This window comes from Phascolarctos cinereus, unplaced genomic scaffold (assembly GCF_003287225.1).
Source record: "Phascolarctos cinereus isolate Bilbo 61053 unplaced genomic scaffold, phaCin_HiC Scaffold_3;HRSCAF=262, whole genome shotgun sequence".
NCBI lineage: Eukaryota > Metazoa > Chordata > Mammalia > Diprotodontia > Phascolarctidae > Phascolarctos > Phascolarctos cinereus.
Window position 1 is genome coordinate 165,996,556 of NW_027555736.1, and position 12,552 is coordinate 166,009,107.

The window sequence follows — 12,552 nt, forward strand, 5'->3', positions numbered from 1 at the left end:
GTTATTATTTTAAATCTACTGCTAAAGTTCCCTTCTAGCTCTTGGTTATGATATAGATACCAAATGCCATGTCAGTGGAGCTTAAGATCTGTCAGGTCCTATTAACCTAGAAAGGCTCTGAGAAGGGATGGATGATAGGTTGGATATCTCTTGTTAGACCAGTAGCTTCCCTAAGTTCAGAGAGGCCATCATCCCTATAGCTGCAGGGCAATGGATTTTTTCCTTGCATTAACTTCTTGAAGACCATCAATTAAGGTGCAAAAGGGTTTTCATTTATATTAATGGGAGGAGTATTGCTGTTGTTCAGATGTTTCAGTCTTGTCCTACTCTTCATGATCCCATTTGGCGTTTTCTTGGCAAAGACATTCGAGTGGTTTGCTATTTCCTTCTCCAATTCATTTTACAGGTGAGGAAACTGAGGCAAACATGCTTAAGTGACTTGTCTAGGGTCACATAGCTAGTCAGTGCCTGAGGCCAGATTTGAACTCAGGAAGCACCATCTAGCTGCCCCAGTGGGAGGAGTACATGCACTGAAATCATAGATTTTCAGTATTGAAGCTTTGTTATTTTCTATGTATGGATTTATTTTGGGGGGTCTGGTCCAGTAATTTCACTGGAGTGGAGAACTCCCAGTGAAAAATCCCTTCTTCCAATGCAGATCAGCAACTACAAAGCAACATATAGTCTTTTAGAGTTCTTTGGAAGAGGTGAGAGGTTAGTTAGTGACTTGTCCAGAGTACAGAGCTGTATTTATCAGAGGTGAGAGTTGAACCAAGGTAATCCTGATTCTGAGACTAGCTCTTTTTATTCTTACTGCTATGAAGCCTCTAATACTACAGGAGTTCTTAATCTTTTTTATGTCATGGACCCCTTTGGCAATCTGGTCAAGCCTATGAATCCCTCATCAGAATAATGTGCTCAAATAAATGCATAAAATAAAATATATAGGATTACAGAGGAAACATCATATTGATACAGCTATCTACGTATTTCTCACATCTAAATTCATGGGCCCCCTGAAATCTATCTCTGGACCCCTTAGAGGCCTCTGGACTCCAAGTTAAGAACCTCTGCTCTTATATTATGACTGATAAGCAATAGCTAGCCTTGACATATGGCATTTTACATAAGTGGTCTCATTTAAGAATAAGAAAATCAGGGCGAAACTACTAGTGGATGGGGCATTTTCTCTTAATTGATGAATATTTTGCTTTTGTCTATATTTCTAGCATTTAGCAGGACCAGGGCTACACTTACAAGTCAATGGAGAAAATGCTATTTGAGGGAGGTCGATATATATATTTTAAACCTAAGGAGCAAATATGAGTTAGTACCTACCTTGCACCTGGAGAACCTGAGAGATGTCAAACCCTTGGCTAATTCTGACAATAATCACACCAATCTCAAAATCAAAGGCATCACTGAAAGTAAAATCAAAATAAAATCATTGTTTTATCCTAGAAGAGACATTTCAAGCTGCTATCATTGAAAAAGTTTCACAAATGCTGATACTGTCAAGTGATTAAAAATGATAAGGCAAAAGCACTAGAGAGGATGGGCAAGAAAGAATGATTCCTCTTCCAAATATTTCCTTATCCCTTATTTTCCTGACTTAGTTATGTCAAGTATTAGAAACAAATGGATCAGTTAGGAACCAGTTTAGTCAATCGATAAAAATCAACGAGAAACTGGATTGATCATAGGATCATCAGGTCCATTTTCCTATCCTGTAAAAATGGAAACTTGTGTCTTAAAAAGGTAGCAAAAAAAAAAAAGGAAGCATTCCTATATTTAAGATCAGAGAATTTTTGGGCTAGAAAGTGCTTTAGAGATAATGTGTGGTGGGGAATCATGAGATCTGGATTCAGATAGCAGCTGTGCCATTTAGCCGCTCTGTGACAGTGAACAAATCATTTCGCATCTATTCTGAACCTCAGTCTCCTCCTTTCTAAAATGAAGGCATCATTCTGGGGATCTCTAATGTCTTTTCCAGCTCTGCCATTTTGTGATTCTGTGTTTTTCTGTGACTCCATTGCTTAACGATCTGCCTGGCCACCTGTCCCTGCGTCCTAATAGTTGCCCCAGTTTGGGGCTTCAGCAAACACTTCAAAGCTCTGTCCTGTCTCAGATTGTCAGCTGGTGGTTGATGTCCTCGGTAGGGCCTCTAAACATGACAAAATGATGTTTGTTGATCCCAGCCTTGTCATACATTAGCTGACTGCCAGATGGCAGTGAGCACCAATAAACAGAACTGTGTTGACTGCAAGGTTAGACATGCCTACTGATGAAACTGCAGGACAGTTTCTCTAGGTTATTGGGATCCAGTTTTGTGAGATTCTGTGCTGTTTTCTCTTTCAGAAATCTTTTGTAAGGGGGAACGTTTGTCTACTCCCTGGCGAGTAAAAAACTCTGGGGAATCTTTGCTCATCTGTGCGCCTACCTGAGTTTGCAAAATGAAGTAGCATTCAGATAAGAAAAGTCAGGGTGGGAATTTATTCAACCCCTAGTTCTGCTGGCAAGTACATGGCTCAGAGAATCATCCCACATTATCTGTTCCTCTTGGGCAGCAGGAAAAAAGCAAAGGATCTTAGCATATTATGGAAAGCCAGGTACTCAGGTAATAGAAGCAGCATCAGGGACACAGTAGCAGAAGGAGACACCCAGATCTGACGTTTGGGGAGTGTGGTTCAGTCAAGGAATGATTAATGGGTACTTTAAGCTTATTCTGTTGGATAAATATTTGTTGGTAAGATTGAGAGGCAGGGTTGCATAATGGTTAGAGGTCCAGTCTTGGCATCAAAAAGAGCTGGGTTCAAGTCTTGCCTCTGATACACATTAGTTATGTGACCATGGGCAAATTACTTATGCTCTCAGGGCCCTTATCTTCTCAGGGACTTTAGCTGGTAGAGAAGTCACTGATCTGTCTCATGATAGGCAGCATCTAAGATGGGAGTTACCTACCCCGATGAGATCCAGACAAAATAATTGTACATTTAATTCAGAAGGTGAAGAACTTCCCTTGTATTTTTCAGTGCCTCAAGGGACAAAATGCTCAGTTAAAAAATTCACAGGCATGTTATTAAAGTAATTTCACATGCAGGCGGCCAATGTGTGGCTACACATATAATTATCATCTTGATTTCTAATCTGGCAGAGGAGGTGAGGGATTGGAGTAGTTTAAGAAGTATTCAGTATGGGCAGAAGGCTCTCTTCTCTGTACAAATGGCCCGATTCTATCATAGCCCCTAGCACGGGGTAGAAGGGCAAGACCTGCCTAGACCCTAGCACACAGTACGAAAAAGGGGAGGAACCCTTTCAGCTTGGTGGCTTAGGCCAGGAAGGATGCTGGAGAATACTCTGCACTGTAGCTTCCTGTTGCCCTATGGTGAAGGCCTCCTTGGATATATATAAGCCAGGGGAAAAAACCCCGACACCCTTCCCCCCCCAAAAAAAATTTGACTGTTGACTAATTAGGCCAGTAGCTATAAGAAGTAGCCAACTATTTTCCCATAAGCTTTTGGGAGAGGGGAGAAAAGGGGAAAAAAAATTCCTTTCTTTGAACTTCTGGAGTATGCATTCTTTGATGTGAATCAGACAACTGAACCAAAGGGTCTTTTTGTTTCTTGTTTTTTAATAGGGACCTTTCATTCCATTGGCTGCCAGTACTGAGGTATTGGTAATTACAGGGAAATTGGAGAGCTATGGTTACTGTGCACCTTGAATAAGGGCAGGGACTGTCAAGAAATTTATAGGTGTGGAGAAGTATAGATGCCAGTTGGGGCCACCAGCAGGTGATGGCATCTCTGAGGACATAGTCTGAGGCAGTCTGTAAAGTACAATGGGAGCACTTTACTCACACTGGTGATTGCAAACTGACTGTGGAAGTTGTGTTGACACAGGATGTGGAGAGCATCATGCTAACCCTGTGGAGGAGTGGTGATCTGGGACTTGGTCTAAGATGGTGTTTGGCCCTGCAGCTCATAGTGATGGTGGGGTTTTATGCCCTTTATGAGTTACATGGCTTCCTGTCAGTTCTGCCCATGAGAATGGAGTGAGTCCTGTCAATATATGTGTGCCTTGTAGAGAAATGGGTCTCTGGATAGCCCTGCTGATTTGGTCTGTTGTTGGGCTGTGGTATTGACTTAGGTGAGAAATTGTAGGAAGTTACTATCACATAGCATCTTGTGATTATAAGATCTGATCCTGTGGAGCTCTTACCTGATTAGTATACTTCCTTCATCCATAGTGAAGGTATAATAATAGGGAGAAATGATAGCTATATTAGGCATATAGCACCAATACTATAATAATCACATGAAAAAAATATCCTATGCCTTAATCAGTTCACATCCCACTAATACTTGCACTCTTCAGAAAGAGACAGCATTTAGGAGTTTTCATATTACAGAGGGGATCTTACAGAAAAGGGATGTTAAATGAGTCATTCAAGATCCCGAAGAAGTCAGGGGCTGAGCTAGGACTGACATTTGAATTTCAGATATTCAATATTCCTCTAGGATCTAGGAACATATGATGTTATCATTAGCTTTATTTATAGAGAATCCAGAGTAACTTAAGATTATGTTTTCCTTGGGGTAAAAGCAACTCAACATGGCACATGCATGTCTTAAGCACTGTCCTCGTTAGGATTTTATCATTTTTTTTTAAAAAAGGAATATATTTAAAACTCATCACTTACTGTATAATTCCCACATAGTTCTCAATCTCTGCAGGGGGAGCTTTCCTCCAGTTTTTTTTAAATCCAATCACCATAGTGTTTGGTTTCATTCTTCCCAAGCCCGAGGCCTAAATAGTACATAAAAACATGGACACTTCTTACCATACATATACAATACTGCAGCAAATGAAAAATAATGGTCCAAAGATCACTGAAGTAATGTTCTTGAGATTTTGAAGATTAGATTACATTTTACTGTGTGTCCTTCATGCCCGTACCCAAGCATAAAATAGAAAGATTAGTTCTAAATCATCTCAGCCATAAATGGTTTTTAGATGACAAAAATGTAGCTTTTCTAAATTAGCATTCATTTGCATTTCTTCTGACATACACTCATTAAAATGGTTCAATAATTTAAAATCAAGAGAGGGTTGGTTTAGTGGCTGGCATGCTTATTGTAACAGAGTGGTACCAAGCTCGTTTCCAATTGTAACATCTGTAATGTCACTAGTAATGAGGTTCATCTTTAGATTTCTGACACACAAAGGCCACTAAAGGATGAATCTGTGGCAGCAGTTGAAATGGAATACGGCATTTTTCCAGAACCAAATCTACTCTACTGAGCATGCTGTATATAGCAATTCCAAATTTTCCAATTGGTATCTATACATACATCTAATTCCCTTTTGGTTACATGATCTGAATACCAGTTCCATCAATTAATACTTGGAAGTTGATTTAAGTGATAGAAATTTGTGTAAGTATATTTGTCATTCAGCTTAATCAGAATAATTAGAATCTCTCTACTCTAAATGTAGATCTACTTGGAGTAACTTTATTCATCTCTACCCTGATCTGGGCTCTCTTGTCTTCTCCCTCTCTACTATTTCATTTGCAATCAAGCTCCCACGGTTTCAGTTATCATGTCTTTGCACTTGACTCTTATATCTACTTGCCCATCCCTAATCTCTTTCCCAGCTTTCAGTCTTGCATCTACATCTACCTGTTAGACATCTCAAACTGCATATCCTGTTAACATTTTCAACTCAGCATGTCCCGTACTGAACTCATTATTACCACCCATTAATAATATAATACTTATTTATGAAATTGGCAACCATGAGCGGAGGGCTTAGCCTAGGCAAGTGGAGGCTTACCTCTTCATCAAAAACTAGAGAAAATGAGGAGATAAGGGAGAGTTAAGAGGATTTTGGAGGTTCAGAGTGGGAGAGAAAAGGATGGCTTCTATTTTATCAGTAAAGTAGGAGATGTCTTCTGGGAGGAGGAACAAAGAAGGTCTTAGAAGAGAAGAGAATGTTTGGAATAGCCACAGTGGACAGTGTGATAGAATGCCAAAAAAGGGGAAAATAAAAGTATTGTATACATCAGTAAGGGCTCAACTGAGATTAGAAAACATAAATTTGTGGGAAACCCATCTGGCAGATTAGTGTGACTTTATTTAGTATTGTTCAGCAACATATGAGTAGGAATAGAGAAAGCAGATGATGGCCATGACCCAGGATTCAAGTTTGGCAAGATGTGTCTGATAACAGGACAAAGGACAAAGTACTCAAGGAAAGGTGGAGACATATGGTTGAATTGGTCAACCATATGGTCAAGACTGTGAAAGATGAGGAGTGCAACTATAATAAGGATAATGAACCTTGGAAAACAAGAAGGGGTAGAGAACTGGGGGTTAGAGTGAGTATGGAGACTGTTTGGGAGGGGGACCCAAAGTAGAGACTGAACAGTAGATGGCTGTGGAGGTCAGAGAGATGAACTTCAGGGTTCTGGAACATTGAGGTGGTGTAGTTATGGGAGATGATGGTCAGATCACTGGTATGACCATTTCTGTGTTTGGCTGAGGTGAAATGAAGGTGGACAGCATGGAAGTTTGGGAAGTTAATGCAACTGGTACAATTTCAGCTGTGAAAAGGAACATCTGGAAGACCCCTCCATCTATAGGAAATCTCTCTTTTGTTTTGACTCTGTGCAGTACATTCTGCACGACAATGATGGACTTCTTTGGCAAGTGTATATCTCCATTTTATGCCATCCTTAAATGATGATAATCAGGACTATTGAACAAAATCATTCCTGTAGTTACATCCATAAAAGAACATTATACGATCTCAACAATCAATAATAAATCCAACTCTTGTATTCTCTACACTTTTCCGCCAGTTGTGGGATTCTGAAGATGAAGCCTTCCACAAAAAAAAAAAATCATTTGCAGAAGTCTACCTGTTTATTTTTCCTATTTTCATCTGGAGTACCCTTGATATATGGGCAGGTCATTTTCATGCAAATTTTATAGAGATGAGCATATACACATATGAATTTTTAGTTACTGAGTCCTCAGTAATAATATTATTTATGATTTCATTTTCAAAATCATTTGGTGTCTCTCTACTTTCAAATATCTTGAGAATAGATCCTTCAGTGCTGACGAAATTGTTACACAGCCATCATCCTGGTACAAGCCCTTGTACCTGGACCTATGTCATTGCAAGAGCCTTCTACTTGGTCCCCCTGCCTTGTCTCCTCCTACCCCAATCCATTCTTCACTGAATTGCCAGAGTGATTTTCCTGCAGCATGTATCTGACCATCTCACTGCCCTCAGTCCCCATTACCCCATTCCACTTTGGATATATCTTGTATGCTCATAGGTAGTTATTTGCATATTGTCTCCCCCATTAGAAGGTGATCTCCTAAAGGGCAAGGACTCAGTTTTCTTTGTATCTCCAGAACTTGGCATAGATAGTGCCTGGCACACACTAACTACTTGTCGATTGACTAATTGACTGTCATATCCAGCAGGGTTCTCTATATATTTTTTTCCTGCACGTACTTGATCTGTTCCAGCTTTTCTTCTCAATTGCATCTTCTTTAGTACCACCTCCTCTTCTTCATGCAGCATGTGTGCTTTTTTTGTCCATTAGCTTTCCGCAGAAGAAACAATGAAGCACATCTATCCCCTTATTGCAGAGAAGTAGAGGAGCATTGGGACAGAACTCTGTGTCTACATTGCCAACTAAAGTCACTGGAACTGATTTTATTTAATTGTTTTTCTTTGTCAAAAGAGAGGCTTCAATCTAGAATGAGGCTGTGACAGAAGTGATTTAAGGACAAACTGTATAAATAAAATGTATTTTTTAAAAAGAAAAGAAGGCAAAGTTGCTGATATTTATTCCTAAGGGTATACCCTATCCTTCGATTTCTGAATTTCCATATTTAGAACAGTCACAAGTTAGGACCATATCCAGATGACAGAAATGTTTGTCTAGGCAGGACAGGAAATGCAAAGGGGAATGCAGACTCAAATGGATAGTCTTGGAGACTGGGAGTCAAGGATTCAGAAAAAAGAGTCACTATCTTCCTAACTCCTGAAGAGCATGCACAAAGTCATTCAGTAAAGAGGAATAATTTTTGACATAATAGACCCACGTATACATAAAGTCTATCACCAAATCTCTCTGGCTCATGTCCCCACTCGTGGAAAACCTGCAAATGTCAGTATCTGTTTGTTTTGCATTTCCCAAAAGGCCCTCAGTTTTCTGGCATGTATTTAGGTTAACAAAAATTAACAATAGGGCAGGTTTTCTTTAACTCCCCAAAACTTGACTCTAGAGTCCATTTACTGTCAAGACAATTTTCTGGAGGTTGTCAGGCAGCCTTCTCCTCTGGTGGGGCCCACCTGGCCCTAGTACCTGCTGAGCCCCTCGAGTCAGAGCACCAACAAAGTGTTATCAATCTAGAGCTGGGAAGGACCTTGGAGGCCATCCAGCTCATTTTACAGGCTTACGGAGGTTAAAGGACTCACCCAAGATCATGCAGGGAGTCAGAGTTGGAATCCATTGGCCCGTAGTGCCTCCTGAGATAGGTCCAAGTTGCTTCTTGGTATGTGTTGTTCCCTGTTGTGCTGATGTCTCCAAGGCCACTGTCTGTGGGGTAGCTTTACTCTCGCATGACTCAACTATCGTCTCAGCATCCGTCTAGTGTAAGCTTCTTGATACACACAATTTCCTGCATTGGACACATGGCCATACGAACCTCTCTGTCTCCTCTCCTTGTAGCTTGTATATTTCCTCCAGAAGCATATCCCTTCTTGTGCATACACATCCCCATGAACAAGAGGAGGGGACTAGCTTGCATGCCTGTTACACGTGATCAGAAGGGGAGGTTGACTGGCCCCACAGGAAGAACAAGGGATAACAGATGGATGGCCCAGATGATGTAATGGCATTCGCAATACGTTAAAAAAGGTCTAGGAGAAGGCCTTCTGTGCACTGAGGAGTTTTTCTCTAGGCTTATGAAAGGACGTGAAAAAGAATACCACAGAATGAGAAGACATGGATTGGTTGCAATCTGCCCCCACGTCAGTGAGATCCCAAATCTACTGAAACATTGAAATAAATGTACTTCAGTGTCCTAACCATCCTGTCTCCCATAGCCTTGTCAATGGTGATAGTAATTCTTATCTTCTCCTCACCAATCTTCAGCCTCAGTTGATTTTTTATTTCTGCTGCAGAAGTTGTCTTCTTCGATATACATTATTTGACCCCGGCATCTCTTTCATGTGGGCCTTTAAATTGCTTCTATCCATTTGTATCAGCTTTAAAACCCATTGACGAAATCCATGGATTATCTCACATGGGTGAGGTTCTCATATGCTCAGGCTATCCCCTCACCTTATCTTGGTTCATTGACTCAAAGTCCCCTTAATCCATTGTCCCATTCTTGTTTATAAACCTTCTCACCACACTGTCATATGACTAAATTCACTTTGCTAAGCTCCCCCTTTCTGCTGTTCATTTTTTAGTCGTGTCCAAATTTTTGTAACCCTATTTGGAGTTTTCTTGGCAAAGATACTGGAGTCATTTGCCATTTCCTTCTCCAGCTCATTTTACAGATAAGGAAACTGAGGCAAACAAGTGACTTGTTCAGGGTCACATAGCTAGTGTCTGAGGGCAGATTTGAACTCAGGAAGAGGAGTCTTCCTGACTCCAGACTAAGTGCTCTATGCAGTATGGAGCCACCTAGCTGCCCCATAAGCATCCCCTACTCTTAGGTAAAGTAGCTCCTGAAGCACCTTCGTAAAAGCTATCCTAGGTGGATCAGAGATGAAATGACCGTTTCCTTGGCTTCTACCTCTTGCCTTAGGCTGGGGATGCATCCCACATATGCTTTCTCCTCACTTCCCCGCCCTCCCCATATGGACTTAATGTTATTTTTACTCCATCAAGCACACTTATCCTTGTCCAATTTCTATGATTATTTATGTATTGTTTTCTTATTCAGTTGTCTTTCCTCATTTTGTCTTCACCCATGTTGTTGACCTTACATGATAAGCTGGCAGAAGGCACTTCCTGTATATAGTGTCTAACATAACTTCTAGTGCAAAAAGTTAATGGGAATAATGGGAACAAATAGATCCATACTTTCCCTTGTGAGTTCAGTTCAATTCAATAAGCATTTATTAGTCATCCACTAGGTGATCTCCAGGCTCTGGGAGATGAAAAAAGAAAACAATTTTTGCCCTCAGGGAGCTTACATTATCCCCATCCTCCTGAGGTTTCACACTGCCCTCTCGAACCTGCAAGTTGTTGAATCAGATAGTAGATTTCTGAGTGTTAGGATTTATCTATCCATTCATCTGTCTATCTATCTATCTATCTATCTATTGATGTTTTTGAATTCTTGTGAATTCATCTGTGGGGAACTCCCAGTGTGGACACTTCCTGTATGGATGCAGATTAGAAACACATCTGTAACTTTGAGTTTTTGGGAGATGTTTTGAGCAGTAGCGTCAAACTCAACTAGAAACTGAGGCCACTAAGCCACATGTAAGGATCCCTGCATACTTACTTACTTAGAAAACCACATATTAATATAATCCATGTTTTGTTATGTATTTATTTTGTTGAATGTTTCCCCATTACATTTTAATCTGGTTTGGGCCCCATTCAGGTTTGACACCTCTGGCTTAGAGCACTGAGATATTATACACAGTTGCGCAGTTAATATGTGTTTGAAGCAGGATTTGAATCCAGATCTTTCTGCCCAGATGGCTGGCCCTCTAGCCACTGTAGCAGACTACTTCTATGGCATAGGATTACTTATTGAAAAAGCAAAGTTTAGAATAGAATGCATACATGCTATATGTAAGCAATAATTTATAAGATAGAGGACAATGTGTTATAATGAATGGGACAGAAACTCTGACTTTCTATCTCAAACTCCCTTTACGAACACCTTTAATCTTGCTTTCCTAGCACAGTTCGTAGAGAAACTGCTAAAAAAGTGACCCTTGCAATGACACATTTTTGCCATGGTTAGGAAAATTAAAAAGAGATGTTAAGATCACTAGGAGGTAATAGCTTTTCTGGTCCTTAGAAATTATTCCTCAATCTATCTTACCCTACAGGAAAAGAGAGGAAGGAGATAAGAGAGCAGGAGGATGACAGAAGGGAGGGCAGATTGAGGAAGGGGGTGATCAGAAGCAAACACTTTTGAGGAGGGACAGGGTCAAAAGAGAGAAAACAATAAACAGGGACGAGAGTAGGATGAAGGGAAATATAGTTTTTCACAACATGACTACTGTGGAAGTGTTTTGCATGACTACACATGTATAATCTGTTTCAAGTTGCTTGCCTTCTCAATGAGGGTGGGTGGGGAGGGAGGGAAGTAGAAAATTTGGAAACCAAAGTTTTAAAAACAGATGTTAAAAATTGTTTTCACATGCAATTGGGGAATAAGATATACAGGCAATGGGATATAGAAATCTATCCTTCCCTATAGGAAAATAGAAGGGAAAGGGGATAAGAGAAGGGGGCGGGGATAGAAGAGAGGGCAGATTAGGGGAAGGGGTATTCGGAATGCAGGCTTCTTGGGGTGGGGAGAGGGAAGAGATGGGGAGAAAATTTGGAACTCAAAATTTTGTGGAAGTGAATGTTGAAAACTAAAAATAAATTAATTAATTACAAAAAGAAAGAAATCATTCCTCTTTGGTGAGTGACTTGGTGCATTTTCTTTAGGTGCAATAAAAAGGGGAGGGTTTTTTTTTAAAGAACACTTTATTACTTATCCCTAAGACTGTGATTTAAGTCTGCACTCTCCCTTATGCTTCCTGTCCTGCCTGAGCTAACATATCTGACATCTGGATGTGGTCCTGACTTCTGACTCCCTTGAATATAAAAATTCAGAAAGCCAAGAATAGGGATGTGCCAGGAATATTTTCAACTAGAGCTTTCCTTCCTTTTTAAACAACAGTTCATTGGATACCTTTTGTATTTACGTCACAATTATTTTCTAGCTGCCCTCCAGGCTGAATGCTCCCTTATGACAATGAAAGCTATTTAAGCAGCAATATCTGATAGAGTGACTATATTTGACAATGTATATAACCTTCTATCTTAGTAGTCTCCACTTCTCTGCTGTAGAGTGGGAGAGGATGGTGCGTTTCATTATCTGTCATCCAGAACCTTCATTGCTTTTTCATTTACTCAGAGTTTAGCTCCCCTTTAGTGATCTTTCAATTAACATTGTTGCAGTAATTGTGTATATTTTTCTTTTGATTCTTTTTGTTGTTTTGCTCTGCATATGTCCATACAATTCTTCCCATGTCTCTCTGAATTCCTCGTTTTTAACATTTCATACTGCGTAACATATAATATTATAAATATCATAATATTTTTAGCCATCCCCCAATCAATAGACATCCACTTTGTTTCTGCTTTACTTCCCACAGTCTATCAATAGTTCAGCATATGTTGAATCTTTGTTCCTGTCTTTGACCTCCTTGAGGTGTAGGCCCACTAGTGGGACTGCTGGATCAAAGGATATGGATAGGTTTATCTCTTTCTACATGGAA

The 12,552-nt window shown here is 40.1% G+C and overlaps 1 protein-coding gene across 3 annotated transcripts in view; it reads right to left on the minus strand.

The window, feature by feature from the left end:
• The window catches only part of SLC12A1 (solute carrier family 12 member 1), a 142,522-nt gene that overhangs the window by 45,538 nt on the left and 84,432 nt on the right, over positions 1–12,552 (minus strand). For all 3 annotated transcript variants that reach the window (XM_020976430.2, XM_020976370.2, XM_078151265.1), the window contains exons 19-20: positions 4,700–4,806; positions 1,339–1,421 (exon numbers count right to left, since the gene is read on the minus strand). In XM_020976430.2, coding sequence (XP_020832089.1) covers positions 1,339–1,421; positions 4,700–4,806 — 190 coding nt within the window. The remainder of the gene's footprint in view (positions 1–1,338; positions 1,422–4,699; positions 4,807–12,552) is intronic.